The following is a 22,151-nucleotide window of genomic DNA, read 5'->3' as shown; positions in this document are numbered from 1 at the left end:
GTAATTTGCATGTGTTTACCAAGTGGTGAATAAGTATTAATGTTATAGTTCCATTGAAAAGAAATCTGGTTTCCATTGGAAATACGTGTATTTAAATGGGAGGAAGAAGGCTGGCAAACTCGAACCTGGAATCTTGCAGGGGAGAGCTTTCAGCATCATCCTGACTCATTTCGGTTGAGCTAAGCCTTCCAGCATGGCTTTGCCATAGGAAACTTGGATTCTTACAGGCAATGCTCCTTTGGAATAGAGTGCAAGTTCCCTGTCCAGCTGCAGCTATGGGACTTCCAGATGCTATGCGAACTGAGTGCTCTCAAAAGGAGGAGGAAAACTCTAGTAGCTGTTCCCTAGGTCCTCCAGCTATACACATAGACCATTTGGGAGAGGTTCTGCTGGTGCCCCACAGTGGCAAATAGTCCTCAAGTGGGTTTTCTTTGCAGTGGGGGGCATTCACACTGTCTGTTCAAAATTACTTGTAGTTCTATCATGAGAAAGCTAGGATTGTTTTTGCATATCTGTAACATGATTGTAGGAAATTCTGCCTGCTACTGCTTATGCATGTTACTGACTACCATTGTCATGCAAGTGTCTCTTCTGATCAAAACAAAAACTTCTTCAGGAAGTCTCTGAATATTTAGGGATTTTGTTTTCTAGAAACCTAGATTAGCTAAAGCAACAAGTGCTTGAGGAATGACATTTAAAAATCTTAAGATTATACATGCTTGTTCCTTCCCATAGCTAATCTCTGTGGATTCTCAACTCCCAAACCAGTGCTGAGTCCAGGAAATACTATGCTGGTACATTTTGAAAGTGATGGGGAGAACAACTTCAGAGGGTTCAGAGCCCAGCTCACCTTCGTTCTTTCAGGTTAGTAGAGAGATGCCTGCTGTGTCTAACAATGTCTGCATCATCTGCATCTATTCTTAGATAGCCAAGCCTATTTCTTTAGCCCAATTCTGCTGCATTGTGTCAAAATAATTTTGAAACAGAATAGATGCTGGTGGCAGATTTCCCTTTCCTGAAAAAGGCAGATGAAGCAGGGTTTTCTTCTCACTTCTCACTGAGAAATGAGATGACTAACTTCTGATACCTGAAACAAACAGCCTTGCTAATTTTGTCATTCTAATATTCCCCTTGAAAATTTCATTATAGAAGAGTCTTGAACTTGGGGGCTAGTCTGCTATTACTGCTCCCTGCTTTCGTGACTGTGCCAGCTGCTGCTTGGGGGTGACGGGGGCAATGGTGAATAAGATCCACCTTCAAGTGGGCCCTTTTTTGAGGGGACAGGTAAGAGTTGTTAATCTGAGTAAGAGCTAACTCTTTTTTCCTCTCTTGTAGAGGAGACAGGAAGAGAAGACTCAGGATTAGCTACTGCACCAGTGTTGCCTCTGAGGGATGTCCCCTTAGGTAAAGCAACTAAGTTCTGCTCAGTCGATCCAGTCTGAGCTTTCCTCTAATGTATAAGGATTCTGCAGCGAGGCAGTTGCTTGCTGACCTCAGGTCCCCTTCTGTGTACCACTTCCATGGACAAAAAGTGAAAGGGAGGTGCACCATCTCTCATTCCCCATACGTGTGGTGTGTTCTGTTTGGCCACGTGCAATTCCTGCAGGGAGAGGGGACGTGTAGAGGGTGGGAGAGACCTCCTTTCAGTGCCTGAGTCTTGTTTGGTTTCTGAAGTGCTAAACTCCTTAGGATTCCAGCTTTCATCTGTCTGTTTTTCCTTCCCCCACCCACTGCAGACAGGACAGACAAACTTGGTCTCTCCTGCTTCTTTGACCTAGCTGTATCCCCTCCATGAGGTTATCTAGGAAAACAGAGAATTTCCTTGACAATTTATAACCACTTCTTTGGCTCTTGCAGACAGCTGTGGCCTTCCCCCTGTGACTCCCTGGCAGCTGTTCAAGCGCGTTAGCGGGGCTGAGGAGGCCTGTCCTCACTGCTGGCCATGGCACGCTGCCCTGAACTTCCTTGGAGACTACCAGTGCAGCGGGGTTGTCATCAGCCCCACGTGGATCCTGACAGCCGCCCACTGCGTGCAGCTGTGAGTGTGTCCAGTGTGTCCCCGGCCACTCTGCTGCTGTCCCTGTCCTCTGTGCTCCCCGTGCTCCTCCAGGCTGGAGAGCTGCAGGTCATACTCACACCTCTGTCCACTGTGAGGCTTCCCTTCTGCCCTTCCTCTGTGATGGGTGATTTGGGAGATGGCGATGAGTTGGTCTTGCCTGTGAGATTCGTTAAAGGTAATTGGGCCGGCTGCAGTCAGAGCTGTGGCAAAGCCAGAACTGATGCAGTGCGTTTGTCAGGGTGAGAAGTTCTTGCTCAGCAGTCCTGGGAATAAGTGACTAATTAGAGAAGAGCCAGAAGGGATGTATGACTGCTGAATAAGGAAGCTGTATGGCTGACTGTAAGTAGCTCCAATGTTTGCTTTCATTATACAGATCCAATAAACCCTTGCACTGGACTGTGACAGCAGGAGACCATGACAGAGCCCTGAGAGAGTCAACAGAACAGGTAAAAACAAGCAATACCATTAGAAATGTTGACTTTGATATATTTGCCCTTATCATATTCTCAAAACAGATCTAAGTCCACAAATAAAACTGTCTTGGCTGCAAGACAAAATGACCAGTACATAGCCCACGTTCAGAGATGAGAAAGGAAATCCAGTAACTTGGTCTTTTTCACCTAACTTGCAGCTTATAGAAGTATGTTTTATATATATGCCTCTTATTACTAGCAGTAAAGACTTAAATCTAGCAGATGACTGAGTGTCCTCAATATCTTACTCTCTCGGTGCTGAGCAATACATCTGTCAATAAAATGGTTGCTGACTCTTTCTTCCTGATGGGGAGGAGGAAGAAATAGATGTGGAAAAAAAAGTGACTCACACCAGTCTTCTGCAATAACCTTCCTGACTTATATCTGCACGATGGAACAGCCATTGCTGTAGGCTCAGGAGGTCTAAATAATACATCCCAGAAATCTTCTCAGCTGAAAAACTGAGAAGCGAGGGATTTTGTCTTTATCTTTAAAATCCTTGCACCTTCTTTCTTTTTCATTAGCTTGGTCATTGCTTAGGGGATGTTTGCTATCTTCTTTTACAAGTATGCTTTCAGGATGCAGTTAGAAGGCAGCTTGTCCCTTCTTTGCCCTGATCCCTCTGATGTGGTACAGGTGAGACAGGTTAAAACCATTGTGGTGCATCCTCACTTTGATGTGGTGAGCTACGACTCTGACATTGCCCTGGTGCAGCTGGACATCCCTCTGGAGTACAATGCTGCTGTGAGGCCAGCGTGTCTGCCCAACAGCACAGAGACGTTATCTTCCTCTTACCTCTGCACTGCATCTGGATGGGGCATCACTGAAGAAGGTGGGACTTCTGATTTTTGCATGTTACCCATTATAAACAGAACATACTCTTCCATCTTTTGTTTTATTCTTCTGCCCAGATCTTACCTAGAACTTATTTCCCAAGCAGATGGGGGCCAAGCTAAGCGACTGCAGCAGATGCAAGTGCCTGTGCTTGAGAATGAAATCTGCGAGAGGAATTACTACTCTGGTCACCCTGGAGGGATCGCAGCTGGGATGCTTTGTGCTGGCTTTGTTTCAGTGGGAGGCCAGGACCCCTGTCAGGTGAGTTAAAACTAGAGGTGAGCATTCTTGAAGGCATCTCTGTATGGGTGTTGATAGACCAGCTGGGGAAAGAGGCTGGTGAGGACAGGAGAACAGCAAAGACAGTTAAAAACTCCAACAACCTGCTGTTCCTGAAGTGGGCACTGCTTACATGAACAAGAGTCAGTCAGTCTGCAGATGCAGTGTGCTGTGTTGCTTGGAAGTGGGACCGTAGACTTTAGTATTTGTCTGGACAATAATGTTCAAGATGCTGGTGGAGGAGAGGACGATCTTCCCTGCACTTCCCAAGTCCCATTTCTTCCTACTGAAATACCTTCTAATTACTTGCTAATTTTAGCTGACTTGGAACCCCTTTCAAGGCATGCTTTTCAAGGTGATCTGTGGTCATTTCTATTGTTTTTATAAAAACTCTTGTTCAGAGCAGTGCTTGAGAACTAACTAATCTCCCTGAAGTCATGAGGCAAGCTGGTAAGAACAGCTGAGTAAATAAAAGGCAAAGTAATTTACTGAGGTACGGTCAAGCTAAAATGCAGGTTCTGCTCAATACCACTGTCTTATGGTGGACTGATAAATGATGCGTACCATAAAATATGATTGACTAGTGCTCTTTGGTTTTCAGCCTGTGCTCAGTCTTCATTCCACACCAATAAGCAAGCTGTTAAATTAGTCTTTGTTCCAGATCTGGGGTTGAGCTGCCAGCAGCTGTGTGCCCTGTTCTTGCACAGACTTTTTTTTCTTGGGCAAATCTGATCTTTGACAGCTCTCCTCTCGGCTGTAGCAGTGCAGAGGCCAGATAAGAACTGCAAGATCCCTTTTGTGTCTTGGTTCCTAGGGTGGTTCTGGTGGCCCCTTGGTTTGCAGGAAGGAAAACGGACCATTTATTCTTCATGGTGTTGCCAGCTGGGGTGTTGGCTGTGTAAGTCCAAAGAAACCAGGAGTCTACTCAAGGGTGAGGATTTTCCTGGACTGGATAAGACTGACAATGAAAGGTGAGTTTTCCTTGTCTAAACAATCTGAGTCCTGAATATAACTCCGTTGTGGAAAATATTCCAAGTACATTGAGATTTTTGTCTGGTAGATTTTTACAAGAAAGAAGGAAAGAAATCCAGATGGCTTCACTGACTTCCTGCAGACAGTCCCTTCTTCCTCCTCTTCCTTGCACCTTCCTTGTAAGGGGGGGGGGGAAAAAGCTTACTGGAAATTGGAATGGGACTTTCAGAAGCATAAGACTTGTATTTAACACTTCTGGCTCTTAAATGGAATGTAATCTCTGGACAAATACCTTTCTCAGTATAAAGCAGCTGCTGCTGAAAATTCCTACCAGGCCCATGCTTTGATAGATGGATAGTCTGGGACAACACTAAACTGAACTTGTGTGTGCATGCACATTTGTGCAAGATAAGTTATTTTCCCTTGTACTTTTTTTGGAGAAATTTATCTTATGTACTAGTGAGTAAGGACTGATATAACAAAAGCAATGGGTCTCTTACACGGACAGAGGTCCCTGTTATTAAACTGGGGGCGCTCATCATAGAAACGAGGGAGCAAAACCATATGAAGTACTTTATGTGAACCCATCAATCTCATACTGCTTCCCTGCACCAGCACTCTCTGCTCCTCGTTCCCAGAAGTTTCTTTCCTGCTGAGGTTCCTTAGGCCAAGGTGAACATGGCTTCATGGTTTCATTGGTGAACGGAGAAATCCCCTCCTTCAAGATGTTTAATCTGATATGATTCAAGAGACTTCAAAGAGCCACCAGATAGCTTCAAGTCTCTCTTTTTCCATGTTAAATAAACTGATTTGTCATTCTAGAGAAATGTTTCACTTTGGCCTTTGGCTCAAAGTAGCTGCACTGGGGAACTGCTGATGTAAAACATTTGTCTTCCAAGGCTTTATCCCTCCTCCTTCCCTGCCTGCACACATGTACAGCCAAGAATGTAATTCTCCGTTTAGTGAATATTTGGGATTGTCCCACAACCTTTCTTGGGAAAGAGCTAGTCCTGGACAGAGTTTTTGTTTCTACCCAGCCTATATTTTATTATATTGTAGCCAGGAGAAAATGGAAGACTTCTGCTAACAATACTTTTTTTTTTCTTGTAGTATAAATAGTGTGCTGTAGTTATGAGCAGGAAATTAAAGTATGTTAGAGAAAAGAGCACAGTGTGGATAATGCTCCATTCTGGGGTCAGATGAGCATTTGGACTCTGCTTTGTGCTGCAGCTGTCTGTCTTTCTCCCTCATGGTGCCATTCATAGTCCCCTGTAGACCTAGGAGAAATGTTAGTACAGGTGCTGATTAAGGGAGAACTTTCTTCCTAGCTAAAACCAGTTAATGAAGCAAGTTATCACTTGTATGGTAGCCAGAGCATCCCCACAGGTAAGCTTGGAGCTGGCTGGAGATCTTCCATACCCCTGGATCTGATGCAACTGGCTGCTGACCCTGGCACTCCATAGGCTGTAATGGTTTCTGTGGATTTACTGGAGGTCAGGTAGTTTATGCAGAGGAATTGCTCAGCTCCATTGCTGTAAATTTTTCCTAGAGGTGGAGGCTCTAGTATTGCATTCAGCTTTTTCACATGGTTTCATATGAAAGGTTCAAAAGCCTGAGGGCTTTTTGAGCCAGATGCTGACCACTGGCTCCTTTACTTGACTTTCATACAGGCATGATTGCATATTGTGTGAAGTGCTTGGCCATGATAACTGTTACTGAGTTTTGTATTAAAAGAAGTGCACTGTGCTTCTCCTCAGATGCTGCACAGAGCACGCCGTGGGGAACTGATGCCGTACCTGGAACCTTGGTGCAGGAGCAGCCGGTGAAATTGCCTGCAGAGCTACGGGAAGAGGCATCAGCACAGGGTAACTGCACAGCTGTGTGGAGCTGCTGTGTGCAGGAGGCTGCAGCATGTGGTCTGCAGACATTAGTGGAGCTGGTTCAGTTTGGGGAGCAGCTCTGGGTGGAGCTGGGTAACAAGTGAGTCTCCTAAAACACATCTTCTATATTCTAGACTGAGTTTCTCATGGTAGGGACAATTATTTGATCTCTTGTGCATGTACCTACCATCACCAGAGCCCTGATCCTGGGTGAGGAGCTGTCAGCTTGTTGCTTTTGAAGCACAGCAAACAGCCTTGTCCTACTGATATGCCTTCCCCCACTGATAAAGCATTTAAAAGTTTCTCTACATCTTATACTGTGATAGTGTTGGAGGTGGAATGATGCCTCAGCCTTGGCATTCTCAGGTTTCTGGGTGGCACTGGCTCTGGCAACAAATAAGTGTTGAGGAGGGGATGTGCAACCAGCACCTCTACTTGAGGACTTGTGATGTAGCCAGGGTGTTGGCATGCATTGTGTGCTTTCCTCTTCTCATTGGCACCCTTGGTGGCGCTGCAAAACCTCACACCACTGAGATAAAAATAGGTCCCCGCAGTGATAAGCTGCAGGAGGTGGGAAAGCTTTCCTTGCACTAGCCTTGCAGCTCCAGCACTGGCTAGATGGAGCTGGAAATGCACACGAGGCTCTCCTCTGCACTGGAGGAGGCTTATCTCAGCTGAGCTGCTCATTACTGGCTGAGCCCAAGCAGTGGCAGGTGCATTGTGCAACAATGACCTGAATCTGGGGCTCACCACAATTGCAAAAATGATTTTTAAAATGTGCCTAGAGACAAGCTCCCGTGTCTCAGCCCCATGGGCTTTACCCTCCTTCCAGATGGCTGCTGTTCCCTGCAGTCCCCGCTGCCAGCACAGGGCCCACGTCCTCCAGCAGTGCTGCATGCAGACAGGAGCCCTTGCCTTACCCTTGCACAAAGCTGTGTGATTAACTCGTTGCTTTGCAACCCGAGGGGCTCAGCTCTTCCTCCTCCCCCTCGGTGCTCTCAGCACCCCATGCAGGTACGCAGAGACACGGTGTGGTGTCAGCATCCCATCTTAGCAGAGAGCTCATAAATGTCGGTGTAGGAGGAATCGTGCTTAAACAGAATTAAAGCTGTTCTACAGAGGGTCTGACTTGAAAAATTGCCGCCTTGGGAGGCAAACAACCCTATTATACTTGTACTAAAGGGACGTACAGTTCTCATTAGTGATCTTGTTTTCTCTCCTCCTGCTCTTATAACTACTCAGATGCTTCCAAATATTTCCCTGTTGGATTGGTCTCTTATTTAACAAGTGTTGAGTCTGACTGCACTGTGCATGCTTGTAGCTGCAGGCTAAGCACTCTCCTACTGTTTCTGGAGAACTAGAAAATGAACAGACAAAAGCGTAATATTTTGTAACTCTCGTCAAAGGCTGGTTGCAAGGTCAAGGAAGAATAAATAATTATGTAATTTCTTTTCTTCCTTAACACTGAGTGAACATTTGAGCTTGGTAGGCTTCTTAGCATGGGGACCTGGCCAACCTGGTATGTGTTTGTTTTCAGGCATTGATTTATAGCTCAGCTCTAAAGTAATCTTCGAGCTGGTCTTCTTTCCTCTACAACCTGGTATCTTGCCCCTTTGCCTACCTCATCTGATGACTTGTCCTGTTGCCTTAGCCTAAGAGGCCTACTTTAATCCTATGCACTTTCAAAGATCCTGCAGGATTGAACTGGTCTGCATGCTGGAGTTTAAAGAAATATATATTTCTTACTGATAGGAACACTATTTATTTGGACAAAATGAAGGGATCAGGTTAAAAAAAACAACACCTTAACCCTATGTGTATATATATTTGTGTCCTTCCAGTGACTGCAGTAGCTGTGCTTTTGCCAGAGATATCAGAATATTCAGATTTCCAACAAATCTAGTAATAGCTGTGGAGGTAGAGAGGGAAAGAACGGGTTTCAAAATGTGTGTATGCATGTACACACACTAGAAAACCATTTTCCACTACTTTTATTGACCTGCTAGGTTATTTTCGATCATGGGCAGAACTGGCAGGTTTTATATAAAGCTTTTACTGTCTCTTCTTGATGCTTTTATCACTGAAGTGTGTATTTATCTACAGAATGTGTGTCAGAAGTAGAGCTAGAAGAGCCCTGGGGGTTTATCTCTGCTCCGTCCTCGTCAGGGTATGTGGGAAGCCCAGAGTGCTCTTGGATACTCCGTGTGTCTCCGAAGGGCATGGCAAAGATTACGGTAAAGCATCTGTCAATAAGAACATCACCGAACTGCCGAGAGGAGTTTCTTGGGATTTACGAAGAGAGTCTAGGAGGAAGAAAAGAGCTAGGTAACAAGTGATACAACTGAGGATGCTTGGTACTAGAAATTTCTCACTTTCACTTGGGACACTTTCAGAAAGGGTTTCCATATCCAACTGAGTGGCTCTGTGTGGTAGACTTAATTAAATTTAAGACCCTGGGTTGTAAACTTGGCTGAAGCCCTTAATCCCCGTATGTGTGCTGCATTGACCCAGTAGAAGAGCGGCCCTATGAGTCCACTAGAGAGTGATAAAACAGACTAGATAGCAATAATCAGTGATATTTCAGTAAATTGGTATAGAAAACTCTTTTCCACGTAAGTGACTTATGACTCCTGCGATAGTGGCAGCTTCTTACTCAAAGTCAATCCCCTTTTCTCCATACTCCCCAAAATCTCTGACATAATGGAATGTGATGACAGTATGTGCTGTATGCATCTTGGAGAGGGAATGAATCACTCTGAAGCTTTAGGGTCTGGGGAACAGGGGTGTGGCTCTTCGTTGCACCAGAAAACATGCTATTTTTCATGCGGAGGGTTGTGGTCTTCTTGCTTTGACCCTGCTGAGGTACAGTCTGTTCACTGGGATGCTAGTCTACATAAAGACAAACCACGGAATGAAAATAAGAAAATAAAGATGAAAGTGAGAGCTTTAATGCTGCTTACCAGGAAATTTACACTTCTGGAGGCCAGCGTGTCTGCATGTGTGGTTTGCGTTTGTACCGTATGCTGTGCAGTGTGGCAGGGAGCAGGAGCACATCAGTGTAACTCCAGTGAGCTGGGCCTTTTCAAAATGTGTGGAGGGAATGCTTTTTGTTTCCTGTTTCAAAGGCTCTGTGTGCAGAGTAGGGGAATAGGAGGAGGAGGGGGGAAAAGTGGAAGAGATGAAACATAGGGCTTGCTCTTACATCTGTTTGAAATAATACGTCTAATACTAGCTCTGTCTGCAGTACAAGCTGTGTAATATATAAACAGTTGTGTATACACATAAAGAAATTCAATCCCTGCCTTCACTGTGGTGAAGTCTTAGGAGAGAAGGGAGGAGATCCATGCCTCTGCACTCATGTACACAAATTATGGGCTTTATTTAGCTATTATCATTCAAAAATCGTCGCTGTTCTACATTCTTAGCCGTGAGAAATGCCAACCAAGATACCCATGTCTGAAAGGATATAAAAGTAAAAATGCTGCTGCTATATAAACCTGAGAATCCAATTTCATTTTTCTTAATATGGGGAGTTGGTTTACTCCTCCTCCCCCACCATCGCAGAGTCATTCCAAAAAGGATGTATAAGCACAGAGGAGCATGACAGGTCCCAGGGGTTGGTCTGGCTGTGCACTGGGAGAGACTCAGCAGACTCAAGCTGAAAAAGGGGATGCAGAAGAAAGGTGCTGGCTTCATAGGCTGCTGTAAACGACTTAGAAAGGTTAGTAATTATTGCAACATACAGAGTATTAGTTGGAAGTCGTTAGACCAAAAACTAAATGTGAAGGGGGAAATAATTAGAAGCAAATGGTGGGGGGAAATTCACGAAGGTTAGATCTTGCAGAGTTTATATTGGGTGTGCTGACCTGAGAAGATGTTCCTTCTCCTAGCTCTTCAATGAGTTTTTCTTCCCCTCCATCTCCACTCCTCCCCTTGCTTTATTCTGGCTTTCATTATAAATTAAGTTTATATATTGTAGACATTATAAAGTAATTATACAGAAGGATTTCTCCTGGGCAGGCATCCACGCTAGCATTCAGTTGAAGAGTGGTGGAGAAATCCACCATCAACCTTAGGGAGCCCTTTGTGTGACTTCCAGGGCATGGAACTTATGTTCTCCAAATATTTCCAAAATTAAGTAATGCCTCTGGAGAAAGTCTTTAGATAATAGCTATTCTGTGTAGTCTCTTGTCCTCTTATGTCACAGCAGTGATTAAAAACAAGGCTGAAATGTAGCATGTCATCTAACTCTGAGGTGGAAGGGAAAGAACAGGAAAGATGTGCTAAGCAGCTCTTGGAGCGTTCCACAGCTGTTTTCCTCCAAGAACTTATTTATAAAAGTACACAAAAAAAATCAAGTATGTCTGTTACAGCTGAATAACAGTTTAACTATCATAACTATTTATATGCAGGACAGAGGAAAATACTATCAGAAATGGGGCCATCAGTCAAACTTTTCTCTTAATAGGAGTCTAATAGATAGTTCCCTAGAGCATCCTCCAGCATACAGACTCACTGCTATGTAATAGTATTTTGTTATGGCTGGCAGTTTTTCAAGGTTGGGTATATTAAACTAGATTTCTATGTCTATTTATATGCCAACATATTGAAACAGCATCTTTTTTTCTTCACTCCTTCTCTAGAGCTAGTGAGCAACAGAAGTCAGTGGGTGCCTGTCTCTAAACCAAATCTCTTTTTCTGAGGAACCTAAAACATAGACTTGGGCTTTAATGTTGATGTGAGTTAGAATTCTGGTATGATGGGGAAGATAGAGGCTGGGAAATTCAGAGAGCCAAAAACAACCCCAGAATAGCTTAGCGTGCTTAACAACTGAAAGTGTCTATCAGTGGAGGTGGAATAATGCCAGTTTCCTGTCCCATCTCATTCTCAGTTTAAATATAAGAATGAACCATTAAGTAGTTTAGCAATCTTTCAGGATGGTTACAGCAAACAAAATGTCTAGCCTTGTAGGTAGACTTCTGGCAGCTGATACTGAGCAATGAACTGCACAAATCCCTGTTGGCCAGCTGTGGGGCATTTTTTGAAGGGCAGGAGCTGGAGTCTGCCTTTGCTTGCATCGAGTATCTCTGAAACATGAGTAGTTCCCCGCTTTTCTGCCTTTCCACAGAGTATGAGTTTTACTTATATGAGAGATGCTTCTAAAATGTCCCTTCTTACAAAGGTGTTGTGCTTGGATTTGCTTCTAGCTTTGTTGTGTGGTACCCTGATTTCTCCTGTGATCCTCTGGAGCCCTGGGCCCACGGTGAAGGTGGTGTTCCGCTCCGTCAGCCCCGCTGCTTTCAGCATCGAGTACCTGATGCTCACGGTCCAAGGTACAGTCAAGAAGTACAGCTGCTTTTCCCTCTAAAGATGATGAACTGAGCTGTTTGACTGAATCTTCAAGAATGAGCTTGTTTACAAGATGCCCTTATGGAGTTTATGGAGACTTTCCATATAGATGTTCTCCAAGCATGCATAAAAGAGAGCCCTCCTAAGCTCTAGCCTGGGTAAAACTGACTGCGAAATGCTGAAGCTTGAAACATGGCTAAAATTAATTTAACTTTTACAGTATTATGATGAACAAGGTCTGGCCTAGTGGTATAGGAATGTAGTAGTTCTCAAAACTGGTTCATCCTCTAATTGGACGTGTCATGTCATACAGGAATTGTCCTAGTCCATGGTGGAAGTCTATTTAATAATAAACCTGAATTTCATGCTTTGCATTCTTACTCCATCTAGGACAAAAACCTGGAAATATCCAGGAAAGTCCCAAGAAGATGAGCTCAGAGCTGTCACGATGCAAGGATGCCATCCTTACAGATAGGGAAGGGAAGATCCAATCACCAGGATACACCATGAGATACACAAATGCCACCAGGTGAGCACCTGAGTTCTTCTGGCTCTCGGAACTCCCACGTTAAAGCCTGCAAATATGAGATGGCTTTTAATGAATCTATAGATATTACAGCTCCTGTTAGAAAAATAACTGGGCAAGTACCTCAAAAGTAGTCAGGAAAATTGGAGGGGGAGAGGGCACACCAGTACCTTCACTCCAGCAAACATCAGACAAAATCTGATGCATGTGGACAAAGCTCTCATCATAAAGTACGTCAGGCTCCTGAACGTGGCACAACTGAGGGCTTAAAAATGGCAATGCTTAACTGTGTTGCTAAAAGCCTTTTGGAACTTTCATCTGTTCATCTGTTTTCCTTTTCTTTCTCCCTTATTGTGCTTGGGTAGGATAAGAGAGAACTTTCCATTCACAAGGCAATAGCACAGACTTCTGAACTGTTCAAAAAAATTTAACTTCAGAAGTAATGAATAATATGCCTGAAATAGATTTGGACCAGTATCTCATCTTTGACTTCTTCCTTTACATGGGCATTACAATCCCTTTTTGCCTTGGCTCACATTTTGATAGCTATCCCTAGGAAAAAAGAGCCAATTGTAAGATATGCCAGCATTGTGACTTTGTTCTTTTGCTTTGTGCAGCAGCTGCCACTGGAGAATTACAGCCCCATTAAAATCCATTATTAGGCTTGAAGTCCTGGACTTCTGGACTGAAAGAAATCTGTCTAATTGTCATGGCCAACTGATGGTGTATGAAGGATTTGGACTAACCAAAGAGTTACTAGGTGAGAAAGCGCTTACCTTAATGCTGGGGTGGGAGAAACAGAGGAGCTGTTCTAAGTTTCGTAGCAGACAGATGGGGATTTTTTACATGGCGTACTTCCATGCTCCAGGAGGGATTTCTGATAATACTTGGAGCTACTTCAGCTAGCTCAGTATCTTTCCCTTCTTAGGAATGCTGTTGCAATCAAATGTATTGGATGTGAGGTCTTAATCGTGGCATTGCTGTGCCTCAGAACAATGCGGGTCTGTCTGGGTTGCTTTTCCCAGGCTTGAATGTGTGGCGTGGCAACTTGCTGTGTATGTCTGCAGCTGTGTGCCAATGAGGCAGCAGGTCAAAGTGATGGGGCCAGGAAAAGGGAAACTTTTCCTACTGCCGTGCTGAATGAGGGGAGGTACCTGCCTGCCCTGACTGAGGGACTATCAGCTTTGTTAGGGTATTGCTGGGGAAGTGGAGTCAGCATCTGGAGGAGAAAGCATAGGCTGGAAACAAACTGCTCAAATATTTAGGGATACAAGGCTTTTCAGTGCCTTGATTATGTGAAACACAAAGTGACTTATTCTCCAGGGACTGTGGATGCCGTGAGGTCTTGTGGATGTGACATAGTGTCTGGCACAAGAGCCTGGTCTGCCTGTCAGAGAGGGATTTCTCCTGACCAGAGTAGTCTTGGTAGTTGGTACTTGCTCCTAGTGGTCTGTAGTAGTTATAACTGGGCATCTTCAACCATTTCCTTGTAAATGTCTCCATTCTGGTTTCAAGTATAGTGAGCTATATTCTGGGCTTATGCTATAGTCCAGTGTGTGAATTCAAACCTGAATAGCATCAGGAGTTTATTACTGTTTGTTTCCCCTCTTAGAAAAGGAAATCTTTTCCAACAGCATGTTTCTGGGAGATTTTGCCTTACAGAAGTCAAGAAAAAAGGCTTTCATCTCAATCTGGCCTATTTTGCAGGAAACTTCTGTGGTGATGCTTCAATCTACCCTGTAAAATCCCGAGGCCCGGTGATGACAGTGACCTTCACTTCCAGGGCTGAGGCAGCTATGAAAGGCTTTCTCTTGGCTTACCAGATGATATTTCCTGAGCAGAGTAAGTCTATTGCAGTTTTGGGGTAGGATGAACTAAAGCTGAAAGTAAGGTTCCTACTAAAAAGAAGGCAGGGAGGAGAATGTGGTGGAGAAAGGTAGAAACACAGTGTTAGAACAAAAATATTCACCGCTATTTAGGTGCGTGGTGTCTTTTTTTTTTGAGGATGTTAAGTAATATCTTAAGTATTTAGTATGTCAGATCTACTTATTCTGGAGAGAAATTACCATGAAGAATAAGATTGAGTAGTATCTTTGAGTGCTGATGATAAAAGACATAAGTAGTAATCTAATTCCTGTGCTCATTCCCCACGATAAACTTGTAGAAAGGAGCTACTAGCTTAGACATTCACCCTTTTCGTTCTGCTCCTACCTAACTCCCTCACTCTCTGTTGCTACTTCTATAACCTCTCTTCTGTAGGCAATACCACTGTCAAGCACTGCTGATGCCCCTGTACCCTCCAAGCCTCACCTCTCCTGCATGCCCAGGAAGTTAGCCAGTTAATTGGGCTCTGAGCTTAAAGGCTGAAGGAAACCTGTGTCACACTTTCACCTTTCTCTTCTTAAACCAGAGAACAGCCGGTGATACGGGCAGACATTTTTCTCTGTGAATAGCACTGCCCTGGCACCATTAAGCATATTAGTTACTTTGATATCTCAGATCAAAGATACCAGTTCAAATCTTTTGCCTTCACAGAAGCAAACAGTTCTGCATTCCTAGTGTCCTGCGCCACTTCTGTTCTCATTTCCCCTTCTCTTTCTTCTGTCTTACCTGTGCCTTCATTGCTGTGCAGACAAGCACATCTTTGTGTATTGTGTAAGTGCGTCAGGCTTCAGAACTAAATTGCTGCTAAATTTCTCAGATTAAGTTTGTCAGACTTAACAGCACCATCAACAGAGACTTGGCTGCCTTCTTTCACGTGTGCACACGCTTTGAATATGCAGTCCAGGCCCCAGCTCCAAACACCAGGAGGTGCCTTTTCCACTCCCCTGCAGCCTGGCTATGAGCTGCTCTTGGCTCAGGCTCCAGTCCCCAGCATGCTCCTACATCCTCTGCATTCATGTGCCTCTGGTAAGGCAGTGCTTTCCTTTTAGGTCTGGAACCTGGAAACATGACAGATGCTGACAAAGGTAAGACAGGTTTTAACTTTCTACAAAGCTGGTGAGAGGGAAGAAAGAAAAAGCCTATTTAAAAGAAAAAGTGCCCCCGCCTCTTAATGTATGTTCTGAATTTCTGGCTTAGGCAATAATCTCTGTCACAAGTAAGTGTGAACACATGAGTACGAGACTGTCACAAGCAACATTAGCTGTGTTAATACTAAATGTCTTCTGTTCTTTCAGTGTATCCCTCTTTTACTGTATTTATATTCAGTTCCTGCTATCAGAGCTGCTATGCATGCTTGGTGAAACAGATACCTGGAGAGTATTATAACAAAATAAAAACCCTCCACTAATTCCAATGAACTCAAATATATTGGATCTGGGATGCTTGAACTTATCTCCCTGCTCTGCATGAGCACTTAACTTCTGCTCAGTTGGCCAGCCTGCCTGAAGCATATCCCTAGATGTTGAGCTAATAGAGACCCTCAAGGTGAAAGCTTAAAAGCCTCATCAAGCTTCTATATTTTCTATGTTTCTACCAGGTTCAGCATATTTTCTCTCAGCCCAGGAAGCCTGGTGGACTTCTGCCCTTTCACCACAATAAAATGTGGTGCGATGTTAGCCAGTAGGTAGACATTGGATATGAAGTGTTTTATTTATGAAACTCCTGAAAACAATGCAGACTTGTCCACAAAAACATGTAATTAAAATGTTAACACAACCACAGCATAGAATACTTCATTTTGATTGGCTTAGTGGCAACTATAAATGCAAGGAAAGAGAAACATGCGACTTAGAGTGGCTAGTGAGTGTTTAAGTTTGAATTTGGCCCATTTGGAAAGCTTCCTTCGAGTGATCTTGTATGTAGGGTCTTGATGTCTGGCCTCTAGATCACTTCAGAATTCAAGTCTGTTTACTCAAGTCTGTCGCCCTTTTCCTGGTTGAATAGTTATGCTTAAACTGCATGTGGAACTTGTGCTTGGGAGCTATGCAAACTAATTTCAGCCAACAGAACTTGCATCCTGGCATTACAATCTTGGCTTTCTCCAATATCAACAGGCCTGCTTAAAAAAAAATACCATGCAGAAACAGGTTTGGGTAAGTGATATGATTCTTTTCTTTATTTTGTTTTCTTTTGGAGAGTGCCCAGTCTTTGATCTAATTCCTGTTGGAGCCACTGAAATAACATCTCCCAGTTACCCTGGTGTTTACCCTGACATGCTGAATTGCACTTGGACAGTTTATTCCAGTTCAGGAAATAAACTGAAGGCTGTAATTAAAGACTTTGTAACTGAGGATACAAGGGACTGCATTTGGGATTGTCTGAGTATTTATGATGGACCTCATCTCTCTTCAAGACTCCTGGGTAGGTTGAACTCATCCTTATTTGTTGCTTTACTTTTCTGATCCCTTTTATTTAATGTGACTATGTTCCATCCGTTTGTAAGGTGAGAGAGAGAGGGGCCAGCACTGTCTGATTAGGTATCTGAAGTAGAAGCCTATATAGCTGAGTCAAGTTGGTATCAGGCTTACCAAGAGCCATTGAGAGCAGTTCTGTCATCCAGGGCCTTTTAGGTATAAGTGGCCTGGTTTCATTACTTATTGACTTCCACTTCCAGTGTCATGGATATGTGGGATGGTACTACATCGGTTCCTTGTATAAAGCCTTTTTCTTTAATTCTTTGTATCTTGGTAATTATCTTACTCTCAAACAAAGCTGGAGCAGGTACTGCTGTGAGTACCAAAGCTGCCTTGTGCCATATGGGCATCAAGATTTTTTGGATACAGAAGTGCTCACTGAAACGGCTTCGTGCCTTTCTTGTTCTCCCACTGTCTCCTCCCCTTCTCTTCCCACATACATAGATATTTAGGGAACAGGTTGCTGAAGTAATCTCACTGAAGTATGAGATACACATTCATGTAGAGTATGGGAGCAATTTGGCTGTTGCACTAGGCTTCAGTTCTGCTTGAGCAGGGAGTGATGTTGCATAGACCACTGGAGGCGTACCTCTTGAAAGACCCCAGGCCCTCAGAGCTGTCTTGACATCACTAACCTATTCCAGTACCAAACGGTTTTGGATTAAAGATATGTCTCCGGGAATAAGTGTAGGTGCTGTAGTTGTTGCCAAGTACAATTTGACACTTTACTATGGTATTTTTTTTTCTTTCCCCCAGCTAGCTTATGTGGCCAGAGAAAATCTTTTAGTGTGTTTTCTAGTAGCAGCTTCCTGACCCTTCACTTCAAAACTGATGAATCTGTGGGATACAGAGGCTTCAAAATCCTTTTTGAAGAGCTGTATCTGCAGCCAACACAAAGCGACCTGGAAGATGGTAGCCAATGTAAGTAATGTTCTGGGTCTTTCCATGTCTGCTTCACAAAAAAAATGTCCTGTTGCTAAAGTAGTACTGAGGGTTACAGACAGGCAAATTTGTAATGATTTTTTGCTAAAGGTACTTTGCCTAAAACTATTGCCCTGGTGGCGTCAAGATATTCTTCTGTGTTCTCATGTATCCAAAACTGCAGTAAGTTAATTCAGTGCTCACTCCAAGTGCTTTGTGTTAGGTGGTAGTCCTTGTATCTCCACAGTTCTCACTGTCACTGAGACGAATATAGAAATGTTCCCAAGGAATGGCTGTTTCCTTAAAAAGAAAAAAAACAACTAGTTTAAACTAGATGTATATTGGAAAGAACAACTAGTCTCACCATGTAACTGATCCCTGATTAATTAATAACCTCTATCTGGAACCTGACACTGTAAACAAGAAACAGAAAGCCAAACAGTTTAATCCATCTGTGCTAACGTTTGCTTGAGAGCTTCACTGGTCTTACTAGAGGGTTATGCCTTTTCCTGGGGCAAAGAAAAGGGATAAAGGGAGCCTTTTACATGTATTAAAAAAAGTTTGGCTTCCATGGCATGATCCAGAGCCCCACTGTGAAACAAGGGGAATGTTGTGCCTCAGTCCTTAAAGCTCTGTATAGGCTTCTCCAAATCAGCTCTGCCAATGGCAAGTATTTAATGGTCATGTTCTGTTATTTTTTTCTCCCAGACTCATCCTCTGTGCTACCAACTTCCGAAGAAAGTAAATACTACTCGTTTCTGGTTTTCTTTCCTTTCTCATGCTAACACCTCTCGTGATCAGTGAAAGCTGGCGGTGGTGGGATTCAGCTTATTTATGCACTGTTTAATTTGCTGTTACTGGAGTCAGTTGGGAACACTTCAGTGAACTAATTTTGGGAAATGGAGATTTATTGTACAGGAAACACTTCATAAATACCAGTTTTGACTTTAAAAAAAAAAAGTCAGGAAGTACTTCTCACCTGCAAAATGTGACTTCCCGAAAAACCTGTGAAGAACTACTTACCCACAGCATGTTGGCCAGCCTGTACACACACAAGGTATTAAGGTATCAAGGTGCCAAGTCCCTGCTCAACTGGTATTAGTTAGGGTCTATAGATTTTGATATAGCATATGTGGATACCTTCTCTTTTGAGAAGCAAAGTGTTCCTAACTCTCCAATATGGACACTTCAATCCTACCACGGGGCTGTTGTGGAACCTTTGGGCATGGCTGTCCAGAACCAGTCTGTGTGCTTGGTGTTGGAGCTCATCAGTTCACCAACAAGGAAATAATTCCAGAGAATTTTTTTTTTTTTTCCAGAGATGGATCCATTCACTGTGCTGGGGCCTGCAACAAGTACAGAAGAACTGGGGGAGCCCCATGAGACGCCTAAGGTGTGTGAAAGCCGCGAGGTAGCCCTGCTGTCCTGGCCCTGGCTGGCCAGTCTGCAGTATGAAGGTCACCAGTTCTGTGGAGGAGTTCTAATAGATGAAAAATGGGTCCTGACAGCCGCACGCTGCAACTTCAGGTGGGCAACATCCTCTCAGCCAAGAATGCTGAAGGCTCATTAGCATGAAGAGCTGGTCAATTTCTAACCTATCTCATCACTCATGGCAAATACATATGGTCTTATTGTTTTCCACATGTTTACAGACAACCTGAGCTGGCCTCCAGTAGCTTATATCTCCCTGTTCTTCATGTTGCTAGCACAGACAGTGGTGGCAGTAGAGACAGAGTATTGGGCTTTGTGCACCTCGTACTTTAATTGTATGTGCAGTCCTTGGAGAACTTGACATCTGCCCTCAAAACTGCTGACACCTGTATTATGCCTGTGGTCCCCACTATGTATTTACTAGCCCCGGTTAGGCTGAGGTGCCACGTGATACTGATGAACCTTCATCTTTGTTATATGTAGAAGCCTGTGGTGTTGGTCTCGAATGTTTCATCAAAGCATTTATACAACCCAGATCTGTAGCTTCAGTATAGGCTCTGTCCCTGTTGGGATCTGATTCCTGAGAAGGTGAGCGACTGACTCACCTCTGGACTCTGTTAATCGTAACTGGGGCAAGGCTTTGTAGATGGAAGTCAAACTTCTGTCAGTACAGCAGAGAAAGTAGCAGTACCTCAGCTGGGACTTCCAAAAGAATCCCTGTGATGTAAAGTTGTAAGTCTTGGAGCATGAGTGTAGCTGGCAGCAAGTGTTACACATGAACTTTGGACTCCTCCAGTTGAGCTATGGAGTTGCTTAGACTGAAAATATTTGATTTTTCTTTTTCATTGTTCAGTGTTCAAATGGATGAAGTAGTCCTGGGAAAAATACACGTGTTGCCAAATGTGAAGAGTAACAGCCCTGTGCTTGTGAAAGCTGTGCACACACACCATAACTTCAGTGGCTTCCCTTCCACAAATGACCTGGCACTCCTGGAGCTGCAGGAACCCATCAAGCCAGGTACTGCTTGGGCACAGTACACCCAACTGTGATGGGGTTAATAGTTACAGTAAGACTCTGACGTGGGACACAGTGTTTTGTGTGTGTGAGGAGGGGGGTGGGAGGGCATTTGTCTTGTTCAGTAAGGGATGCGAAGAGCAAAATGAGCAGCAAGCCTTTGGGGAGAATTGCTTCCTATCTGGCTGAAATACAGCATGAGAATTAAGAATGCTTCTGCTGTCTTCAGCAGGCTTTGAAGCAGGCTCCTCCAAGCAAAGTTGCCTGTGACTTTAAGGTGTGAGTGTAGGCTAGGTGTGATTAGGTGATCTTTGCTAGTCTCCTGTTCTAGCTGTCTCCCAACCCATCACAGCTGTACTGTGACCATTAAAATTAATGAATCAAAAAGAAGCATGCATGTCCCAGGGGAGCTGTGCCACACTCCCTCCCCTTCCTCCCCCCTATTTATATGCACAGCACTAATGGTACTCACCTTTCTGCCAGTAGCAAAGTAATGTACCTGAGGTAGGGGCTGAAATTTGGAGAATAAGCTTATATTTTGCCTATGCCTTTTGCCTAAAATGCCTGGAAGATCCTTGTTAGAGGAATATTTTGTTAGGTTTTATATGACCAAGTGCAATAGTTGGGTAGAGCTGAGAGAAGTTATTTTTCTGGTTAATATTATGTGTAGCTTGGGGCAGGACCTGGGGAAAGAAAAAGGGGAGAGCGTTAAGTAGTGGGGGAATGTGATCTAGACAGAGCTGGTGCACAAAACCAGGGCAGTGAATGAGGCTAAATAAGTGTGTGGATCTTTGTATGTCATGGTGACTGTATCCACACAAAGTGCTACAGTCCCCAAACACTGCCTGTGGGCACTGATGATGGGGCTTTGTCCCTCAGGGAGAGAGATCCTGGGACAAACTGGCTTGAGGAAAGCCTCTTCCCAGGTCCTGGTTCTGTGCTGTTTTGGAGGGTCTCCTCTCTCACCTTCCAGAAGCTGCCTTCAAAAGATGCTCAGTTTGACTGTGCTGTGACCTCAGACAGTGGTGCTCGGAGAAGGCCAGATCTGACTCATTAAAACAGCGCTCTTAGGCATTCAGCACGTACAGCGAGGGAACATATACATTATTAAAGCCCTGCCTCGTCTGTTTTGCAGTCTCGTCGTGGTGTATCACAGGAGGGGAGGGGGAGCGAAGCAGTGAGTTAAGAGGCAAGAAAAGCAGGGGACTGACAGGGGTAAGAGCAAGAGAGCTGTTCCTGGCACTGACAGAGACTTTGTCTTCCAACACAGGTGATTCTACAGCGGTGGCTTGCTTAGCAGGCAGTGGGGAAGAAGTAAGCCCTGATGCAAGATGCTTAACAGCAGGATGGGGAGAGAGAGGAGCTGGTGGTGGTAAGTGTGCCTTGGTCTGGTGTGAGAGAGCACCTATGGCCTGCTGAGGGCAGTGACAGCTGACTGGGGGCAGTGCCAGGCAAGATCTGCACCATCCCTTCCTCAAATGTTGCCTGCAGTGTGTGAAATGGTTTCCAGATAGGAGCTGGACTGCCTTCTCTGTCAGAAAGCAGCCACTTCTGGAAAGGCAAAGCCAAGGTGGAGGCTCAGCAAAGGGGAATGAACTCATGGGAGATGAGATCACTCCCATGGTGTCTTGATGCCTGGGGCTTCTGGCCTGTGATGTCTCCCAGTGACAGCATCTCCTTTCTCCTTGGGGATAGCTTGGTGGCAGGGGAGGAAAAACTGCTTCCTCCATCTTCAGACTGAACAAGGGCTGTGCCACCCCCCAGTTCCAAATAGCAATTGACCTATCTACCAGGAGATGCAGAGAACATGTGAGTGAACACAGCCGAAGCAGCCTGTCTGCATCCTGTCCCACTGGCCCTGAGCCACAGTCTAGCACAGATAGCAGCAAGGAAGCAAGCTACCAGCTGGCTGGAGGTTAGTCTGGGAAAGCTGGCAGGGTGATGATGGACTTGGAGGTGCTGCCAGAAGGTGTGCTCATCCATACCCTGCAAGAGTATTTTGTTCCTGGTGGTGTGCTGGCTTTGCTCTCTCTTAGGGGCTTGGGCCAACCTTTC

At 44.4% G+C, this 22,151-nt stretch overlaps 1 protein-coding gene across 7 annotated transcripts in view; it reads left to right on the top strand.

Annotated features, from left to right (window-relative positions):
• The window catches only part of OVCH1 (ovochymase 1), a 37,884-nt gene that overhangs the window by 14,804 nt on the left and 929 nt on the right, over positions 1-22,151 (top strand). For 2 of the 7 annotated variants that reach the window (XM_068661746.1, XM_068661764.1), the window contains 20 exons: positions 736-864; positions 1,336-1,404; positions 1,858-2,038; positions 2,433-2,505; positions 3,169-3,364; positions 3,473-3,627; positions 4,460-4,616; positions 6,375-6,482; positions 8,601-8,822; positions 11,705-11,830; positions 12,237-12,375; positions 12,990-13,132; positions 14,080-14,214; positions 15,306-15,341; positions 16,453-16,677; positions 17,487-17,651; positions 18,360-18,392; positions 18,971-19,178; positions 19,936-20,099; positions 21,367-21,468. In XM_068661746.1, coding sequence (XP_068517847.1) covers positions 736-864; positions 1,336-1,404; positions 1,858-2,038; positions 2,433-2,505; positions 3,169-3,364; positions 3,473-3,627; positions 4,460-4,616; positions 6,375-6,482; positions 8,601-8,822; positions 11,705-11,830; positions 12,237-12,375; positions 12,990-13,132; positions 14,080-14,214; positions 15,306-15,341; positions 16,453-16,677; positions 17,487-17,651; positions 18,360-18,392; positions 18,971-19,178; positions 19,936-20,099; positions 21,367-21,468 — 2,766 coding nt within the window. Of the gene's footprint in view, positions 1-735; positions 865-1,335; positions 1,405-1,857; positions 2,039-2,432; positions 2,506-3,168; positions 3,365-3,472; positions 3,628-4,459; positions 4,617-6,374; positions 6,483-8,600; positions 8,823-11,704; positions 11,831-12,236; positions 12,376-12,989; positions 13,133-14,079; positions 14,215-15,305; positions 15,342-16,452; positions 16,678-17,486; positions 17,652-18,359; positions 18,393-18,970; positions 19,179-19,935; positions 20,149-21,366; positions 21,469-22,151 lie in introns of those variants that run through there. The other 5 variants (XM_068661756.1, XM_068661788.1, XM_068661771.1 and 2 more) reach the window with 5 other exon arrangements.

Source organism: Anas acuta, chromosome 1 (assembly GCF_963932015.1).
Source record: "Anas acuta chromosome 1, bAnaAcu1.1, whole genome shotgun sequence".
In the NCBI taxonomy this organism is placed as follows: domain Eukaryota; kingdom Metazoa; phylum Chordata; class Aves; order Anseriformes; family Anatidae; genus Anas; species Anas acuta.
Note: the sequence above shows the minus strand (reverse complement) of the source record. Positions and strands in the feature narration are given on the sequence as shown.